Consider the following 21,283-nt stretch of genomic DNA (forward strand, 5'->3'; position numbering starts at 1 on the left):
CCTCTACCTCTCCTTTTTGCCTGTCCTTCCTCTTTTTTCTTTACCTGTATTTGTTTCTCCAGTGCCCATTCTCTTTTTAGCTTCTTTTTGCATTTTTTCAAATGTTTCTGCATGCTTTGTCCGTTGTCTCTGCATTCTTGTCCTCTTTTTCTCTGTTTGTTACATTCCTCCTGTAGTTTTTATGTCTGTCCATCCATCTGTCTGTCGGTGGGGAACGGCGACCATCTAAAGGTGAGTCTTGTCTAAAGTTAAGAGCAGGTCTGCAGTACATACTGATTCACAGACCGGCACATACACCTACTTTGGAAGTTGTGAAGTACCAGATGTCAGTGCTGAAATCTGTGTAAGGAAACCTGTGCAGAACATACTGCTGGCCTCTTGTTGGAGATTGTGTGTTGGGATGTTTGATGGGTGGGCAGCCATACGTGGGCTCATGGTATGTAGTTGGACGTAGTTTGCATTGTAGTTTGAAAATGCATGCGATTTGCTAAGCACTGGCAAATCTTGGATCATTGGTGAAAAGCTTTAATTACAAAAATTGTAAAAAAAAATTAAAAAAAAAAGGAAAAAGATTGCAGGTTCTGTAGTTTATGTGTGATTGTTGGTAGCAGCAGTGTAACTATAAATTTTGAATACACTTTTTGCTTTTCTGTTATTATTTTCTAACATTTTTTTCTCCTACATGTCCTACTGCTACATTGCTACATGCCGTTTCACTGACTTCACTAGAACAGTTTATATAATCGTATAATCTGATACAGTATTCTGTGTATGCTAACACCACAACTAATAGCTGCACACATTTTAATGGCTGACTTTACCGTGATTGTTTTTTTTTAATGTGCAGAAAGAAAACTACAGTGAATAGGCAATAGACCATTTTGTTTTTTAAAAAATGCTTAATTGCAATTAAATATATTACTAGATTTTTTTATAAAACTAATTTTGCACAACTAACTTTCTGTACTGTGACCTACTTATCTGTAGCACCTATATTGTTTGAAGTGGCACGTGCAGAACGGTGCTGCACAAAGCTGCGCAAGTGCACAGCTGGTGGATTTGCTTTGTGATCTGAATGCAGTTAAGTCTGCTTTTTGTCTCAGAGTTGTTGTAGTAAAAGATAAAATTACTTTTATAATTGTTCCAGAGTTGTTAAGAGTATTTGCACTATTTTGGTGTCTGATAAGCCTTCAAACTCAGATTAATTGCTCAAACAGGCCCTTCTGGGTCGTATTTCTTTGTCTCATCTGTCTCATCTCCCCGACATCATACTGTTTTGATGCAGGGTTGTTTTTAGTCTGGGCTGTAGTCAAGAACAAAAATTAATCATATTTTGCTGCTGAAAATACATACTCTACATTCACAAAGTCACCTCTGACTGATTCTCAGTGGAGCAGCACCAGGTCCTCCTCCCTGATGAGATCAGAGTGCAGCTCTGCTCTCTACGTTTGAGACTGGTGTTAGTTCACACACGGCACATAAAATAATTTCACTGTCAGAGATAAAGCATATGTGCATTCTTTGGAGCGGTCCACAGATACACAGTGATACACTACATAAGAGATGTTGTATACCGGTAAAGAAAGACACGAAGTGTGGGCTTGCTGTAAGTGACCCTCTGGAGGACATTAAATTAGACTGCTAAACTGAATGAGACAGCACGTGTGAAAGATTGTGAGGACGTTATAAGGTGGCACAGTGGTAGCTGTTTGATGGGCTCAATTCCACTGGCCATCTTGACTTCTTTACATGTATTTATCGATATTTCCTGTCACAGTGCAAAAGCATGCTAGTGTGGTAATGTGAGGACTGTAAATGGACTGCAGTTAAAAACAGTTGTCTGTCATATGGTCATATGCAGTGATGTACGCTGCTTCAGCCCCATTAACACTTGCCATGATAAACATGTATAGATAATGAATTCATATATATTTATTATTAAAGGACAAAAACTGCAAAATCTTCTTAAATCTTTATTTAAAATACATAATGTAATGATGGCTGCTTGTTCAGAGGCAGCACAGTGCAAGCATTAGTTTGGTCTCCACTAACATTTAAAGTGATACAACAGCAACTATTCAGGGCAAATTCGTAGCTGGAGGTGGCAAATAGTAATGCACAATGATAGATCTGTCTAGTACATGATAGTAGTATGTCCATTTTTTCTCTCTGATAGACGGTTACAGTATACACATTGTATAATAATATATATGACATCAATAAATGTAGAAAAAGAATTAAATTTGCCCCAAATGTTAACCTGCCATCACTTTATGGGTCTGCGAGCCCTGCAACTTAAACATGCATGATTACACACAGACAGCAGTGTCCCAGGAAATGTGACAGATTTAGGGCTTTTCCAACCAAACATCTCTGCAATTAAAAGCTAGAATTGTGACAATATCATTGTAATGCTAAAGATGTGCTTTTAATGTTGGACTACAAATTATAAAACCATAAGCAATAATAATAACAAACAAATTAAGGCCTAAGATCTAAACACAGCGTGTACACGGTTTCTAGAAAAACCAGAAACCAGGACTGGCCAAGCCACCAGATTTGGAAGTGCCGACCATCCCTTTGTGACACAGCTGGCCTGTTATCACAGTACAATTAAAACATCATTTGACATTCAGAGATTAACAAAGCTCACATGCTAGATGGACATTAAGTAGTGACGATAAGAACATTTTTTAAAAACATTCAAGGTGCTCCAACTAATTACAACCACACGATCCAAAAGACCTAACTTGACATATTTAGAACTTAAGTACTTTATACGTTCTCCTCACATCCATTGTAGTCACATGCTCGCCACTATGAATATATTAGAACAGATGTCGATGTGTTAATGTGCAAAACAATATCTATAGTTTTACACACCACAGTTGAGGTAAAGGCATTACTTTGGAGATTTTATTTTTAAACTTATAACTATGTTATATATTCATCTGTTTTTATATACACATTAAAAGTGTGTGTATTGAGGTGCAAGGATTCAGTTTTTCTTTTTTCTGTCTTAATAAAATAGGGTAGAACTCCGACCAGTCTGCATGGAAGTATTTGTTCTATTAAATATTTAAGGTTTAGTTGTCAAAGCTACAGTGCAGGACTTTAACATACAAATCTGTTGTCTGTTACATTCCAGCTCATGCCAAACAAGTTCACACAATGCTGATTAAGTCTGTCTGTATTTGTGGTTTTAGTAGTGTGGTGACAGTCCTGTCCTGGTGTACCAGTAGTGATGCATTTTACGGCAACCAGCAATGAGCTGGAGAGAGGAGCAAGTATAGCGACTGAACCAGCAGAGAAACCAGAGTTACTAATGTAACCTATGAATTTTAACTTCTTTGGGAGTCTGGAAGGATGAACGAAGGGCATTTCATTGTTTTCGTTGTTTTGAAACCTGGAGCGTTTCCATGGCAGGTTGCTTCGTTTGTTCTGAACACAGAACACATGAATTATGTATGTACGCATTGGCTAGATGTTCAATCAAGCTGAACATGTTGTCCACCTGCAGAACACTGGCGCATGAACCACAGAACAACAATCAATGCCACATGCTGCTGATGCTCAATTTTTTTTTTATTATAATTTCCTAAATTTCCTGAATTTAAAGATTCCTGCAAAACTAGAGCAATCACAAAACTATAGGGGCATAGTGTTTAGGGCATGTCAAAACTGCCTCGATTGCAAACCGAACCATGGTTAAAGCCAATATTGTAAAAATATTGTATCAATTACTCCCTGAATTGGAACAAATATATCTGTCAAAGCATGCTAAAACTACAAAGCATCCACATAAAAGAAAGTGTACAACGTTAAGGACAAACGGTGATTGACACTAGTGTGGCTTTTCCTAACTGAAAAGATTTGAGGGACTATACACTGTAGGAATAGTGACAATGTTTGTGTAATAACTCTCACTTCCAGAAGGGGGACCTGAAAGTTCCGCACTGTAGCTTTAATGTATATATTACAGGAGGCAAATGAAACATGTTAAAGTGTGACAAAATAAATCTGACTCAATAAATTTAATATTACAAATATATGCATGTGTCCATCAAAATAAATAAATCTGATTCAGTTGTTGATTAAGTGATTGATGAAGAGTGCCAGAAAGTGAAAGCTTGGACATGCATGGCTCACACTGCATTAAATTAAAAGACCTAATGATGTTTCTCACCATTATATTACATTTTTTTCTTTTTGATGTGCAATGTTTTACATGCATCCATGGCAGTACATGATTCAGTTGCTAAATTAGATCGATAACCCAGTGTTTGCGCCTTGTATGTTAATGTGTCTGATGTGATATTATTTCCTAATGTCTGTCCTCTGGGACTCTTATGAGTGATCTGGGTAATATTGGCGGTTAGTAAACTGTTGTCTGTGTGTGCTTAGGTCTCTGTTCGAACAACCTTCATTAAATTCTACCATGAATATTAATAAAGGTTGGCACTAGCATGAATTATGATTGTGGTTGCAATTGTTTTTCATTTTACTTTACCAGAAATGTGTTCTATGGAAGAACACAGTGAACTATCACTGATTAGCCTATTTTCTTTTCATGTATGTGTATGTGCAAATTAATGTGCAATGTATTGCAGTCATAGTATTTTTTTGTTGTGATGCTAATGCTTATTTTAACCCCATAAATATCGGAAACTGAACTGAAATCTGTGCCTACAACGTCCGTATTCAGGCACTCTAACATGTCATTAATGTCTAACATAGGGGTGGACGGTATGACATACAGTAGAAATATAAAAATTTGGCATTTGTAAAGTAACCAGTGACAGGGCAGTCATCATTGATGTTTGCTGACAGGACAATACAAGCATTTGCGTGCTACTTCGTTTTGCAATACAATACACAGCTAACAAAAAGTGGATGTAGACGTCCGACAGAGGACAGAGTCGGGTGAAAAAGTAAAAAGAATTAGAAAATATTTGCCAGCCCTTTCCACAGAAGATATTTATGCCACCATCAGGAAAGCACATGAGTAACTAAATATTTAAATTGACTAAATTCCATTGAGCTGCTTCAGTTTAAGGTTCATAGTATAGTTAGGTCCTGTAGTTTAGTCTATACAGTAAAGCGATAAATAGAAATTCCCAACACTTCATATCATTCTTTTTGAGTAACCAGTGACACTGGTGATATCTTCAAAATGACACACAGTGTATGTGTAACATGTAGAAAGTTACAGTCACTGTACTTCTTTAATTCTGCTGTGGAAATATTTTAGTGCATACATTTTACATTATTATTATATACTTATATATATATAGGCAGTGATTTCTGACAGCTTCTGTGACTGTGACGTGGAGCCATTGTCATTGGGATTAGAAGCACACATGCTTTTCCCACTGTGACAAATCAGAATGTCTGCTCTGGAAGGAGTCATACACTTACAATTTACACTGGAAAACGCGGGGTGACTTTTTTTTTGTCAAAACTCCGGGTGTTAGGAATGTTTAAGTAATTTTCCGGCTAAGACACAAGTAGACACTGACATATGTAAACATCACTTGGCTGAGTTACTAACTATTTGCCGTCCTTGGCCGTGGAAGGACATTTCACTTGTACAGACTGCTATGTTAAGACATGGCACATATACATGTAGTTTAAAGACATGGCTTTAAGGCAATGTTAACAAAAAGTTGGATCAACCACGTGTTACAATGAAACTTTTCACCCAAAACGTTGGACGTGTAAGATAGTGAAGCTAACGTAAGACATACACACAACATACTGTATGTGTGATGGTTGAGATAGTTTTAACTTCCATTAAATATGAAGCTCTGCAGACAGTTCTTTTCTCCCATACCTTTGGACTGAATTTAAAATCACATATATTGAAATTGTTAGAGCAAAATTACTGTAACGTCATGTTTTTTTTTTTGTCCAAAAACTCAAAATATACTGTAGTATAAATTTTAGGTCATACCGCCCAACCCTACCCTGTCATACATCGTAATATGAAAATGGCATTCTATGTCAAAAGAAAGGCTTCTAATGCTGTTGACCTTAACTTGAAGTTAAGTAAAATGAGTTTAGTACTCCCTGGCTTATTTCAAGGAACAAGTCACAACTCACACAGACATATAGAAATATGCAAACACGCATAAAACACATTCAGGATTCAGTACACACACACACACACACTCACACAAAAGCACTTGTGTGCATCTCACACATACACATGCAGAAGAGATGGACGTATCAGGGGACAACGATTCAAGCAGTAGTTAACTCTAGATCTTCAGGAAGGGGTGCACATGTCTGAAAGAAAAGAAGAAAGAAACTTAAATTTGTAATATGCTCGGTAGATGCCCCAATAAATAAATCTCTCAAGAGATAACGCCAGGATGTAGAAATATCTGGGGCACAACACACACACAAAGGAACAAGCACATCTAACACCCATGGACACAGCTCTTATTTATATACCACCTATGAGGATACTGCACATCCACAATCTTCCAACATTGTAGATGGATTTTTTTTTATTTTTTATTATGGAATCCTTTTATTCCATGTGACTAAATTAAAGTTTTTATGTAGCAGGACACATGTTGTGGGAAACTAACCATGCTAAGGCAGCAGTGCCCAATCAGTGTTGTTCAGTGCTGGTTGCTACAGATTTTTTTTTTAGTTTAAAATTTTTAGTCTTAGATGAATTTCATGATTTTCTTCATGCTTCAAGTCTACAATGGGCAATAACAATCCAGTCGATATGAGCAGGTGTTTACCAGATGAGGCGTTGAGGGTAGGATCTCAAAAGTCTGCTGGTCCAGTCACAAGATCCAGCTATGGTTGTCTATAAATACAGGAGAAGAGGGAACCAACAACATGGCAACAAGGTTAGCTTTTAACAGAATGACTGAAAAGTGTTTAAGCCATAGCCACGGTTGTGTCCATTACTTCTTTTGAGTAAGCCCTTTTGAGCAACTGAGGGTTCGGTGTCTTGATCAAGGACACTTCGGCATGTGGCACATTCCGCAGATCGAACCGCTAACCCTCTGGTACGTGGACAACCTGCTCTACCTTTTGAGATGCAGCCACCTGCTTGTAGTTGCTTTCTGTCCTCGTGTTTTTTTCCCGTCTCTGTGAATGCTCCTTCCTCCCTAATTGGTTTCACCTATCCCTTGTTTCCCATTAGTTCTATGTGTATACTATATAGTTCTGTTTCTTCCTCCTTTTGACACATTGTCAATTTTTCTGCGGATGTTCTCACCTTTGCTTCCTGCTGTTGTTCCTCGTGTTCACTGGTTCCTTTTGTTTTTGCCTTTTTTGTGAACATTAACACTACACATACTGTGTATAGTTACAGTATACGTGGTAGCTAAGCAGGGCAATGATTCACTTTAGCACACAGTTGCTACCTTTACATGCACATATACTGTATGTGTCATCAATATTGGCTAGTTTTAGACTTGAATAGAACAATACAAAACAAAAAATATGTATTGTCCTTGTGGGGTATACACACATTAACTGGCGTTGGAAGTTTTAAGGTGACAAAATATTGCCCATGCTATTGCAGCCTGTGATATCATGTTGGAAACAGCAGCAGAATATGCCTGTACAAGTAGATCAGTAGATGATGGTGTGGTATCTGCCAGAACTAAACTGCCCTTCAATCAAAACAGGAGTGATTCATGACTAGCTACTTTTTGCAGTTTAAAATTGAAGAGTAAGGATGTAATGGCGAAATGTATTACTTGGTTCCCTCCTCTGCAAGAGCTTCGGTCTCCAGTTTCCCCTCCTCCTCCATTTTTTCCTCTGAAATCAGTTCCTGTTTCCTGTGTCGACGAAGACACTTTACCACTACCATGGAAAGGATCAGCAGCGCTAATGCTCCGCCCACTGATGCACCAATCGCAACTGCAATGGTTGAATCCCTTGGAGGGGGCACTGAGGAAAGGAGAGTAGAGGGTTAACTATTTTGTAGACATAAGAATGGAGACAAGTCCAACGCTGGCTAAAAGCTCTACTGGGCCGATTAAACAGAGTGGAAATAAAGAAGTGCTGCTGAGTTAGCCTTGGTCATACCTGTGTGTGTGCGTGAGAGAGAGATGCTGAGAAACTAAGTTCAACCTCTTGTTGGTCATTAATAATTAAAAAAGCTGACTCATCACCAGTAGATCTCAGGAAGCACACACGCAGTCTCATACAAGTATGTTATATATGATTTTTATATTTCATCTAGTCCTGTGTAACGAAATATTTAGGCATAACTATGGAAATTATTCATGAGCCATGAGACAGCCATGATGCTACCAGCTTGCAGCGAAGTTTTCTGTCTTGTAAAAACAGTAATGTCTCTCAAATAGCTATGAGTACTATTTTGATGCAGTCACAACAGAAATAATAGCTACAATCTACCTGGATTACTGCAGTTGTTAGCGATAAGAAACAAAGGAGTGCATCTTAAAGGGTTTTTGCTTAATAATTTGGTATCTGCGGAGGATATGCTTACGTTCTGTGACAACATTGAGCTGTATGACACCGTGCCCCTGGTTGCGGTCTGGGGGGTTTTTCACATAGCAGTTGTAAATCCCCTCATCTTCCACTTGCACGTCTGATAGAGTGATCGACAAGTCGTTCTTATCCAGGTTCCCGGCAAACATGACCCTCTCTCCAAACTGCTCTGAACGCAGCGGCACCACTCCTTTTTTCCTATAGTATGTCATAAACTGTAGAGAGAGTTAGGTTAGACGTGGCTCAAAGTTTTGAGACGTACACAGTCAGCACATAGGAATTAGTCATCTTACCATCTCCTCTGTATGGTTGCGGGATTCTTGATAGGTCCAGTTCATGGCAAACCTGGCAGCGTCCATCTTATAGCAGGAGGTGAATGAGCAGGGGATTTTGATGGTTGTTCCGTTCAGTGCGTTAATGTAACTGGGCACGAGCACATCCATGCTGGAACAACCTATAAATAAAACCATAAAAGCATTAGCAATTAATAGATTTGTAATTTACGGCTCTTAAGAGTGGATCCGTTCCTAATAAAGAGACGTTCAAAGGGCTCATTTTGATATATGTTTATTTTCAAGATGCCAGCCTGAGGGTTCTCACTGAAGGGAATAATAGGGTAAGATTTGGATCAGAATCATTCAAGGTTGTATTCAATTGGTAGGCTACATGACTCTTATTATTCTGAAATATGGATTCTAGATTGCTACCTCATTTATCGCATGGAAATTCAGTAAAGATCTCTGCATTAACTGGGAATATGATATTTTGCTTTATTGTTTGTGTTATCACAAAAGTCCATCCAGATGCTGCTGCGTTTTCTTCGGCTGAAACACAGCAACTGCAACTCCGACTCAGTTCCCGACGTTCATTTTAAAGAGCCGGTCAATAGATTCAGTTCATTCACGAACTTTACAACTCTAAAATAAAATAATACATAATTAAGTAATGTAAAGAAATCTATTGCCAGTTTAAATTTAGCCTTTTTTTTTTCTTTTGCAAATCTGATACTAGAAGCTCAAATGGAACCCAATTTCCTTATATTAAATAAAGTTGCCAGTCACTGGCTACTTTTACATGGACAGCTTTTCTTAGATTCCTACTTAATTTCATGTTCAGGGGTAAAAATCATAGTTTCTTTCCCCCTCAGAAACCATGATGTTTTCCCCATATGGGGAAACCAAGCCCAGAAAGAATGTCTTTATTCCAACCAAAGAGAAACAATTGGCTCAAGCATCTAGTTGCTAATGTTTTCCTTTTGAATGGATAATCAAATGTTTACATTCCCTCAGTTCCTTCTAATGATTATTAGTGGAATATAAGTGTCCATATTAAACATAGCAATTGATGTTAAATCTGTATACATATACACTACTGGTCAAAAGTTTTAGAACACCCTAGTTTTTCCATTTATTTATTGCAATTAAAGTCATGCAAGTCCAATGAATAGCTTGAAATGGTACAAAGGTAAGTACTGAACAGCCAGAGGTTAAAAAAAAAAGGTTTGGTTACCCAAATCTGAAAAATAATGTACATTTCAGAATTATACAAAAAGGCCTCTTTCAGGGAACACGAAGTGGGTTAACAACTTAAAGCTGTTCTGCAGCAATGAAAGTTGAATCAGCCTTGAAAGCTGGCGCTACTAATTCCTACAGGTGTTCCAACTTTTCTCGGTTACTTACAACCCCCTCTGTCTGCATAAAAGCAGTGTTGGAACACACTGTGGTACCAGACCCTCATGAGCATCAGGTGAACAGTATTGTACTGCAGAAAGTAGTGTGCTGCTACAAAAATGTTGAAAAAAAGGCAATTAACAATGGAAGAGAGACAGACCATCATAACACTTACCAATGTAGGTCTTTCCTACAGGGAAACTGCAAAGAAAGTCAAGGTGGCAGTGAGTACAGTTTTCTTCACCATTAAAAGGCACTCAGAAACTGGGGGAAACTCTGACAGGAAGAGGTCTGGCAGACCCAAAGCCACAACTGAATCAGAGGACAAGTTTCTGAGAGTTAACAGCTTGCGTGATAGGCAGCTCACAGTACAACAGGTTCAAGCACAGCTTAATAGTGGTCGTAGTAAGCAAGTCTCAGTTTCAACTGTGAAGAGAAGACTTCGAGCTGCAAGTTTGACAGGACGAGTTGCAGCAAGAAAGCCATTGCTAAGATGTCAGAATAAGACAAAGACGCTCGCCTGGGCCATGAAACACCGCCATTGGACTACTGAAGACTGGAAGATGGTATTATGGACTGATGAATCAAAACTTCAAATCTTCGGTTCATCACGCAGGATCTTTGTACGCCGTCGAGTAGGCGAGAGGATGGTTCCACAGTGTGTGACATCAACTGTCAAACATGGAGGAGGAAGTGTGATGGTCTGGGGCTGTTTTGCTGGATCCAGGATCGGTGACTTGTACAGAGTGAGAGGCACCCTGAACCAAAACAGCTACCACAGCATTCTGCAGCGCCATGCAATACCCTCTGGTATGCGCCTAGTTGGTCAGAGGTTCATCCTACAGCAAGATAATGACACAAGTCCAAGCTATGCCAGAACTACCTCAGGAAAAAAGAACAAGATGGTAAGCTTGAAAACATGGAGTGGCCAGCACAGTCTCCAGACTTAAACCCCATCGAGCTGGTTTGGGATGAACTGGACAGAAGAGTGAAAGCCAAGCAACCTACCTAAGAATGCCACGAGTGTGTTCAGCTGTTATATCTGCCAAAGGTGGCTACTTTGATGAGTCAAAAGTTTAGAATATATTTTGGTCTATAAATTGATTCCATGATTTATTTTTCAACTCAGATTGCTTATTTGTCCTATGCCTTCATTTCAGAGTGCAATGAGACACCGGAAAAAAAAAAAATGGAAAAAGTGTGGTGTCCTAAAACTTTTGACCGGTAGTGTATAAAGTGTTGATATTTTAGGGTTAGGGTTAGAGATTTGATTATAGAGTAAAGGTTAAGAAAACTAAAAGTGCAATCCCTCAGCTGTTTCAATTATAGTGGGGCCATTTATTTTGTTCTATGTAGCTGCTAACTCTTCTTCTGAGTCTTTCAGGCATTTGACATTCCTCAATCCACATTCCTCAACTCACAGAACTCATTTAAGTGTGAGAATAACCAGCAAAGTGACTGTATGCCCAACAATATACCAGCTGTACTGTATACTTTCCATTCAAGTCTGTTCAAAACTTAAACAGAACACTGAGAGTGGCGGTTTGATCATATTTGTTTAATCAAATCATTCAAATCTACAGCCTCAGTATGACAAATGGGTTTCAACTGTCCATTTTACAAACGGCAGTGAATAAAGAACAGACTTCCGCAAATCGTTCCTCTATTATAGCTGGCAGTCCAAGCATGATTTCAATTATCTCTTTATTTCAAAGAGGGTGACAGCGTGTGAAAAGTTCCAGCTAAAGATGTGTGCAGTGCTAAAATTTTAGGACTTAAAAAAAAATAAAAAATAAATTCTTGCATAAATTCTTGTCAGTTTTAATATTTTAATTATGACTGGTCTGATTTTAAAACTGTGAGATGTGGGAACTTAGCATGGTGTAATTAGTGGAAATAAGCTCAATTATTAAATGTTACTGCTGTATTTTGGGTGCTGATGTTTAATTTGTATCCAATCATTACAGTTTACAGGGTTAAGTGTCAAAATGGCTGTGTAGCTATTTCCTTTTTCTTGGATCTTACGATGATGATCTATTGCAGACAAACTCCTCTAGAAGTAACTAGATGCTGTGTATGTGATTTGATGGAGGGATACATATTATATGCGTGCAGTCCATAGCTCCACCAAATCACTTCAGCAAGTGTTTTAACTCTCTAAAATTGAAGTCGAATGCACATAACTGAATAAAATATCACTTGAAATGAAAGTATCATTTAGGTTCCTCCTCCCTTCTAACATTAGGTCTCGGCATGGGCTTACACTCCCCAGACGGAATCTGTGTGCGTGTCTGTGTGTGTGTCTGTGTGTGCGTGTGTGGTGGGACTCTGCACCATTCTCTCCTCTGCAGTCGAGTGTTTCTGGCTCCCTTCCCACTGCTGCTGCACCACTCCACAGGCCTGCCTCTCTGCACCACACACACACGCACTCACGCCCATGCACCTTCTACAGCTCTACACCCACTGTTCCTATATATTATTTACACACACACACACTCACGCACAATTTTCCATGCGCACGGTCCACCACAGGCAGGTGTCTTATGATGCGGCGCAGCACCTGTTTCATCCTCTCTCTACTAAACACACATATACAAATATACACGTGCACACACCCTCCTTCAAGGTGTGCATTGTCAGCAGTGAGCTAACCTCGCTAGCTGTGCTTTGTCAATGTCATCCTTGCTTACTGAGCCTATCTATTCACAAACAGCATTGAAGCAGCCGTCGCAGTCACTTCCACACACATAAATGCTGCATGCACACATGAGCGTGTGTTACTAGAAGATATGCGGCATGAGAAATGGTTTAGTACAGCCCCCCACTCCTGCTGACTCAGCAGTCTTGTGGATAGTGAGAAAGGGAGGCAGATGCAGAGACTTGCTAACAGATGAAATACTGCAGTGAAGCACCCTCATGTGACTCCTCCCTCTCTCTGCCCCTCCCTCTTTCCTCACCCGTCTTTGTCCACTTCCCTTGCCTCCTCTCAAGCCCCTTTCCCAGAACCTTTTCTTTGCAACCCCCCGTGCCACCTCGCTCCACCTACGTCTTACTTTCCATTCATTTCTCTCTCTTTTGCGCCCTTCTCTTACCTACAATTGTATTCTTGTATCACAAGGTCAATGCAGGAAAAATGAAATGGAAAGACGAAGGTAGGCATGTTACATCTTTCCTGTGGCCTCTCCATTCCTTTTACCCAACTCTAAGCGACCACCTTTCATTAGATATGATTTATTCATAAAAACCTATTCACGGTAAACATGTATTTTGGGAAAGAAATATATATTTTAATCGAGTTGAACATAGCCTGTATATAAATATGAACAATGCGTTCCCACTTCCTTTCATTGACCAAACAAGATACGGGCAGCGGCACCTTGCGAGGTTGGACCCAGAGTCTGTACAGGTCTCACAGTCCAAGAGTGGAGCCATGTGGAGCCACATTATAAATGACCTACACACCATCAGACTCACTCGCATTTTCATTTTATTAATACTGCGCTCTGCTCTACCTCCACCAGTTACAAAGAAATGTTGCATTATACACTGTAACTACATACAATGACAGACACCATGCTTGAAAAAAATATTTGACATGTATTTTGGTGTTTTAGTTTAGCCCAAGTCCCATCCACTAACATGGAGGAGGTGGCGCTTATGACCTATACTGCAGCCAGCCACCAGGGGGAGCTCTACTCGCTTTGGCTTCACTTTAGAGGAGCTGTTCCGTCATCCACCTTTGTACAGTCTATGGAGCTGAATTGGTAAAGCTAACTGACCAAGAGGTGATATGGCAATTTGTCACATATTAGTGTAAAAAATAAAGTAGAGCTTATAATCTTACAAAAATTTATATGACCACCATGTACTGTTCTGATTTGAATTAAAAACGTAAGTTGTTTTTCATTTGAACAGAGAAGAAAGTTCCTCAAACGACAGTCCTTGGGTTAGCCAGCAGATTCTCACCCAAGTCCTATTTGCACAGGATTAGTATTACCTGGAGATGTCATGTGATTTAGAAAAACATATGTTCTAAAAATATGTTTTATTTTAAAACTATATTATTTTAAATAAAACATGATGCGATGAGACTGTATTGATCCCGAGGTGACAATGTATGGACTACCTGTCAATATTTAAATCAGCTTCACCTTTAATGATGTGATGAACACATTAATGCTTGACATCAATATATGCTGCCACGCATTAAGTTTGTCTGATGGGTTTGAGCTTTTTCTTCTATGAATTGGTCAGCGACATCTCGACTTTGCACAATAACATCTGCCCAGACTTGATATATAGCACATACTTCATAATTCTTAAAGTATAGGAGGCAGAAAAAAATACTACAGTTCAAACAGAACTATTAAAAAAATAAACACTGGATTAGTTTGATCACAGGACCTCTGAGTTAGGAGGAATAGGGTAGGTAATTTGCAGTGTAATATTTACAGATTACGGAAATGGCTAATTCACACAGTGGTAAGATCACAGACGAGCTCCGCAATTATTACAAATTACTAGTGTTCCCCAGGTAAAACTAGTCCCATGCAAATAGAGCTTATATATGTATTCTTTACTCTAGACTAGACTAAACCCACTTCCAGATCTCAATCCAATTAGGCCTCTTTGACACGGACAAGCTTTTCAGAGTGAGAATCCACCAAAGACCAACTTGACAAAACCAGAGACATCATCTCTTCTGCAAGTGATTTAAAGCTGCTTCAGCGGCACAAAGGGCTGCAGCTAAGTATTTAAAGGATGTTCCAAAAATATTTGGCCTTTGAGCTTATTTTCATGACACCATTTATGAGGAGTCGCTGATACAATCCTTAAAAGTATCAGCAAGCAGAAGGGGAGATTGAATTTGAAGATCTTGATGTTATTTTTACTGTGGCCTCTGACCTCCACATCGTTCAGAGACACTGACTGTCAAGTTCACCTCAAATTCCCAGTTTGAAATTAATAAAGTATCTATTTATCTATCTATCCAGTTTAGTTTTCAAATATATTATGTCCACTGGAGATCTGTTATGTTGGAACATTATTTGTATTCACTTAGCCTCCACTTCATTGTATTGATTGATAAGTCTTACAAGTGACAAATTACAAATACCTATTTGGTGTCGGACGTGGTTTAAATACAGCACAGACATCTTATAACCCGGTCATTGCTTGTATATACACACTAAACTCCTGATTTGGTCACGTTTTGCACTAGTGGGATTGTCTCTAGTGCCCCCTGCTTTGGAGAAAGACACACTACATTCTGCACACTGCAGCAGCCAGAAGCCAATGCAGCTAATAAAAACGGATGACCATGTGGAGAATTCCTGGGGGAGTTGCAGTAATCCTGTAGGACAGAGATGCTTCTCTCTGATGGTGTCACGACTTCACTGGGGGAGAGGGCTCAGAACCCAGTAAACAAGAGAGGCAGTGTGAGGCTGCATCTTTGTATGTTACTGCATCGTACGACTACATACGGGCGACACAAAACACAGCCCCGCAGGCAAGAACACAATGTCAACCACTGACCTCATTCCTCTGCAGTGTAGGTATAATAACAGCATGTGCACTATTGCTTTTCTGATCGACTAAATATCAATGGTAAATATTGACCAGTGGTTTGAGGGGGACTGTTTAAAAGGTACTTCCTCTTCCGTGTCCTCCTCTCCACTCCACTCTTTTGCTACTATGCATTATTGACAACCGTGTCTGCTTATGGTAGAGTCACAAAGTCTAGCTGCATTAAGGTCCACTTTATAGCACTCAAAGGGTTTCAGTGAATTCCACAGCACATGTGAAAAAGCCTTGCAAAGATGGGCAACACAGTTCACTGCAGTTTTGGACAGCACTGGTCTTATTGTAACTAATATTCGTATTAGCTACAACAAGGTGCATGTTAACCTATGATACAGCATCTTAAACAATGAATCAGAGAAGTTCTCTTACGCTTTCAGATGTATTAATATTTATAAAGTGATTTACTAAGGTTTATTAGCGTTCGGTTAACTCGTGTAATAGAAACAAATGTGCTAGGGATACACAATACTCAAATAACATTTAAATTAATATTTCATATGACCACTCTCTTTTCTTTAAAGCACACAATTTATACTGGATGTTGAATTTTTCATGGTACTTGGCAAACCTTGACAAAGGTTGTTCAAACATCTTGGTCATCTTGCCATAGTTCTTCAGTTGCATGAGACCTTGTTCTGCTTGTCACTGAATATTAATAATCTAAATATGGAAAGTAATCCATGGGCCGACTGGGACTTTCTGTGTGGAGTTTGCATGTTCTCCCTGTGTCTGTGTGGGTTCTCTCCAGGTACTCCAGCTTCCTCCCACCATCCAAAGACATGCTGGTTAGGTTCATTGGTGATTCTAAATTGGCCGTAGGTGTGCGTGTGAGTGTGAATGGTTGTCTGTCTCTCTGTGTTAACCCTGCGATAGACTGGAGACCTGTCCAGGGTGTACCCCCGCCTCTCACCCGTTGAGAGCTGGGATAGGCTCCAGCACCCCCTGCGATCCTTAACAGGAACAAGCGGTTACAGAAGATGAATGAATGAATGAATGAATAAATATTGAAAGTTGCTTAAAACAGTTTTTTACACAGTACTGTAGTTCATCTAAATATAAAACACAATTCAGACTGGAAAGCTGCTCTGTTTAAATGACACCTTTTTGACGTGTTGCTCCCCTGTTTGAAAAGTTTAAATTTCTTTTATTTAGTTAAAAGGCACTGCTGGGATTCGAACCCAGGATCTCCTGTTTACTAGACAGGCGCTTTAACCAACTAAGCCACAGCGCCCATGGGCATACTGTCATTGGTGCAAATTCACGTTCAGGCATCAGGATGTTGAAGCAATCAGTACACTGTTGCAGCACACTTCAGTATGTTGAATTTTTGAGTCAGCTGCTGTAATTTAATCCTCCTGTACGTAGTAATGCAAGGCTGTACTTTGGCATGTCCAAAGTCCATGCCAGTGTATTTACAGTACATGCATCCTCTTCTTATTGTACTGCTGCCCTCTAGTGCCTCTCTGTAAGAACTGCAACTGTGTGGCAGCACTAAAGAGATAGACATGCAAAATACTGGTGACAGATTTGCTTTTAGCCTAGACTACAGGTGGCCCCTTACAATACAGCATACAAAGCATGAAAACTGTATTACTATAAACCTCCTGTCTGAATTAAATCCCTCTAATGGAGTGCAGTGGGTATGTTGAATGAAACAACATATTATTGCTTGTTCAGTGCAAAATGTCCCTTCCTTTGTCCCATGTGTGCAGGGTAAGCAGTACTAACATGAGCTGTTTTCCTGAGTGAGCTCAGGGTGTGGCAACACCTGTTACTCAAACAGGTAGCATGCTACACAGTGCCTCAACCACCTTGTATGTCCAACTGTGGATCGCTATTGCTGAATTAAGATTGGTTAATTAGTTCAATTGTTAACAATTGAATGTTTTTGTTTGCTGTGGTGTCTTACAATTTACAGGCCCGTGGAGTTGTATTTTAGGTCTTTTTTCATGAGAAAAGCACAGCTTACATAAGAATTGGAAGGAAATCTTGATCTCTTGTTATTAGTATTTCTTCCTGTTGAAAAACGTCATAGCTTAGTAGCTTGGTCTCCATGCAACAGACTTCCCAGCAACAGTAAGCTTTTGGATATCTATTTCCAGTAGACAAACGTGAAAAAGCAGCTGCCTGCCAAAACATGTGGAAGAAAAGAAAAAAAAAACATGCCCCCCTAGAAACCAGGATAATGTTGTTGTTCTCTCCCATTACTTTTTACAGTATATATTGAAAACCCAATTTTAACTCATGCGTGGCATGGTGGCACATAAGAAAACAACTGATACAAATTGAAATGAGTAAAGTGTAGATTTTAAATCTACCCTAAATATACTTCTGTGTCTTTGATGTACTCTCCTAATGATCCAGCATAACATCCTGTTTACAATGGCATAGTGAAGAGGCACAGTAGCTGAAAGTAAATGCGTAGTCTACAATGAAATCAATAATTTAAAAAAATCATTAAATGTCATTTCCTTCCGCAAATAGTATTACTTAATGAGGTAGTTTTATAATGATGGTGTCAATCTAGGCAAAAGACATGAGCACTTATTGTTTAAAGAACTAGGAAGAAGTTACTTGTGAGTTCTAGTTGTATGCTTAACATAAAGTGTATGTTACAAGGTCGCTTTTGTTGTTTTTTATACTGTTCCTGCAAGAGAACAGAGAGCTGTGTTAAAATTGTGACACATCAACCCAATGCTTGGCCGTGTGCCAGTGCCCAACCGTCGGTGAGCCCTTGGACCCCTGTTAGCAGCTTTTAAGCCCATTCAGCATGTTCAATCGGCCTCGAGGCCAGAGTCAGATTGGCTGTTCTGCTTACCAAACCAGCGCTCGAGTTGAGAAACGAAAAGGGACAAGAGTAAAAATGACAGCGTTGGAAGGGCACACACAGAAGCTCTTCTTGTTTTACATCTTCATCTAATGTGAACATTTAAATAAACAGATATTTTCAGAACAACCTGATCATCGAGAATGTAACTTAAGACCAACTGAGGGACCAACAGGAGAGCAGCTTGACAGTTTCTTCATAGCCTCCTGTCAAATAGTAGCGAATGCAAACTACTGTCACTTGCTGGTATGGAGAGTTATTTCATCTCACGTTTTGTCTAGCGTTCAAGTGCATCTTTTTGGTACAGACCTTTGTTGGTTCTTTGATGTTGGTTTGGTGTGTTTACCTTTAATGTCTCAACCATAGAGTGTATATAAATATGGACAATGCATCCCCATTTCCTTGCATCGGCCAAGGTGACACTATTTTCCAGGGCATACTGTGGTGCCATCTTGCGAGTTTGGAGCTAGAGTCTGCACAGTACGGTACAGTCTACGGTATACACTGTACTTATTTATCTATGCATTTTTTCCAACTCTCATGGTCCTACTGGACCACCTCATGGAGCGGTTGGCATGGCGACTTGTAGTTATCATGATGTCAGATCCTGTTTCCATAGCATCCAACTAAAACGAAACTTGGACACTTGAGTATGCACCAGTATTATATTAACTACTACTACTAAAAGTGTTTTAGTTTGGCCCAAGTCCCATCCTCTAACATGGAGGAGGTGGAGCTTATGACCTATGCTGCAGCCAGTCACCAGGGGGAGCTCTACTTGCTTTGGCTTCACTTTTGGGGAGCTGTTGGCCAACATCTTTATTTACAACCTATGGTCTCAACACAGCACTGGCTTGTATATTCACTGTAGGAAGCTGACATTGTTTGAGGCACAGGCTTCATATTTGGCCTATCCTCAGTCTGAGATATGATGCTGTTGGCCACCTTTTGTGGAAGGATGTTGTGATTTGGCAGCTGGGTAGGTCCATGAAACAGCTTTTGAACTAAGTGTCCAATCACCTTTGGTCTCTTAAAGGAGTTCTACTAAACGTTTTCCTCCAATATGGATTTTAGTACCACCAAATTAACGCTTCCTCTGCACTTTAAGCCCATATTGGTTATATAACTGTAACATGAATGTGATTTGATAAATAGCAAATATAACAAAAAAGTGCAACTATCCAAACATATAACCATATGGAACTTAAGTAAATTTCTGGCTCTATTAATGACATGACACCCATGTTTACATGTCTGCTACTGATAACTATAAATATGAGTAGCACATTGTTAGCTCCTCATTAAAGGCCTGTTTTCATCTATCACTTGCAGCACTCACAACACTGAGTCACCCAGCTGAACACTATTATTATGTGCGCAGACTGAGCCAATATTTATTTTTACATAGCGCACCACGTTCCCGTTTAAAGCCCGCGACGCACCATGGCACTAATTTAGCTGTCATCGGCGGATAAACGGAGACGCAGTGGTGGGGAGCATAACCGATCAGAAATCGGTTTTCGATCGTGGGAGACAACAATCTCGTTTTAATGGGTGGCCTTGTAGAGCTGTGGAAAACGCTGGCAATAAACCGACATGATCTCATATTACACCCATTAGCCCATCTTCTCTCTAATCCTCTGCAACCAACCACACACAGAAACAATAGGAGGTGACAGCAGATCTCATCCCATCGGGCTTTTGATCCGCGTATCAATGCATCAGAGCATCGATCGGTTCGGCTGCTGTGTTTCTTACCGGAGAGCGAAAGCAGCAGCAGCATCAGCGCGCTCGCCAGCTGAACGCCAGATCTCTCCTGCGCGGGGGAAGACATTTTCTCTCCTTCTGGTTAAAAAAAAAATCAACGTTTATATCTCTATAAATATATATATAGTCAAATAGAAAAAAAAGAATTAGAAGTCTCCTCTTGGCGTGTGCGTTAAAATGCTAAAAACAGGTATTTTTTTAGTTTTAGAGGCAGGACATGGCTGGCAGTGTCTGTAGCCTTATGACGATTGGTCTCGTGGTTGTAGGTTTGCTAGCGATGGAGGAGACAGAGGAGGGCAGAAAACACTTCATGAAGACACAGCCCATAAACAAACATGTTGCACCCAGTACATTAAAGTGCAAGAGCACTTTAATTTAAAGACAATTATGGATGATAAAGAGAGCCCTGGAATGCATGAAAGCAGGAATATTCACGTTCGCCGGGTTTTATGTCATTTTGACAGATCATGTGAGTGACTGTGAACAAGCTTAGCATTTTATGGTGTTATTTCTCGTGCCTTTGTGTAAAGCTGTTACACACTTTTATATTTGTAGTATAGGAGCAACAGCTGTCAATGTAATTTTCTGAAGCTGGGTGTTAAGGCAGTGCTCGGAGGAATTAGGCTGGCGTGCAGACAAACAAAGAATTAAGCAGGGGGACCATCCCCAGCTTCTATCCATCCTGCCCTAGTATATACAGTCAATGATCCTACCAGGGTGGGAGGCAGGAGGAGAGGATAGTACGGTGGCCCTGAAGGTCTAAACACAACGACATTTCACAAAACACAACAAACACTCACTGGCAGTCACAGGTATCCTTTCTATTTGTCAGTTCACTTATTGGCAAATGTGCCATATGTTTGGCAACGGGACATGGGCCAGAGTGAGGCGGAGGAAAGGATGAAGCACAGGAAAGGATGAAGCACAGGAGGACAGATAATCTCAG

The 21,283-nt window shown here is 39.8% G+C and overlaps 1 protein-coding gene across 1 annotated transcript; it reads right to left on the reverse strand.

Annotated features, from left to right (window-relative positions):
• Positions 1–7,557: 7,557 nt before the first annotated feature.
• On the reverse strand, positions 7,558–20,469 carry scn2b (sodium channel, voltage-gated, type II, beta). The gene is made up of 4 exons (XM_084559141.1): positions 20,329–20,469; positions 8,784–8,944; positions 8,489–8,705; positions 7,558–7,923 (listed from the first exon to the last, which is right to left on the reverse strand). Exons 1-4 carry the CDS (start codon positions 20,402–20,404, stop codon positions 7,727–7,729), a joined length of 651 nt encoding a protein of 216 aa, XP_084415267.1. The 5' UTR covers positions 20,405–20,469; the 3' UTR covers positions 7,558–7,726.
• Positions 20,470–21,283: the final 814 nt, after the last annotated feature.

This window comes from Chelon labrosus (assembly GCF_963514085.1).
Source record: "Chelon labrosus genome assembly, chromosome: 13".
NCBI classification, from domain to species: Eukaryota; Metazoa; Chordata; class Actinopteri; order Mugiliformes; family Mugilidae; genus Chelon; species Chelon labrosus.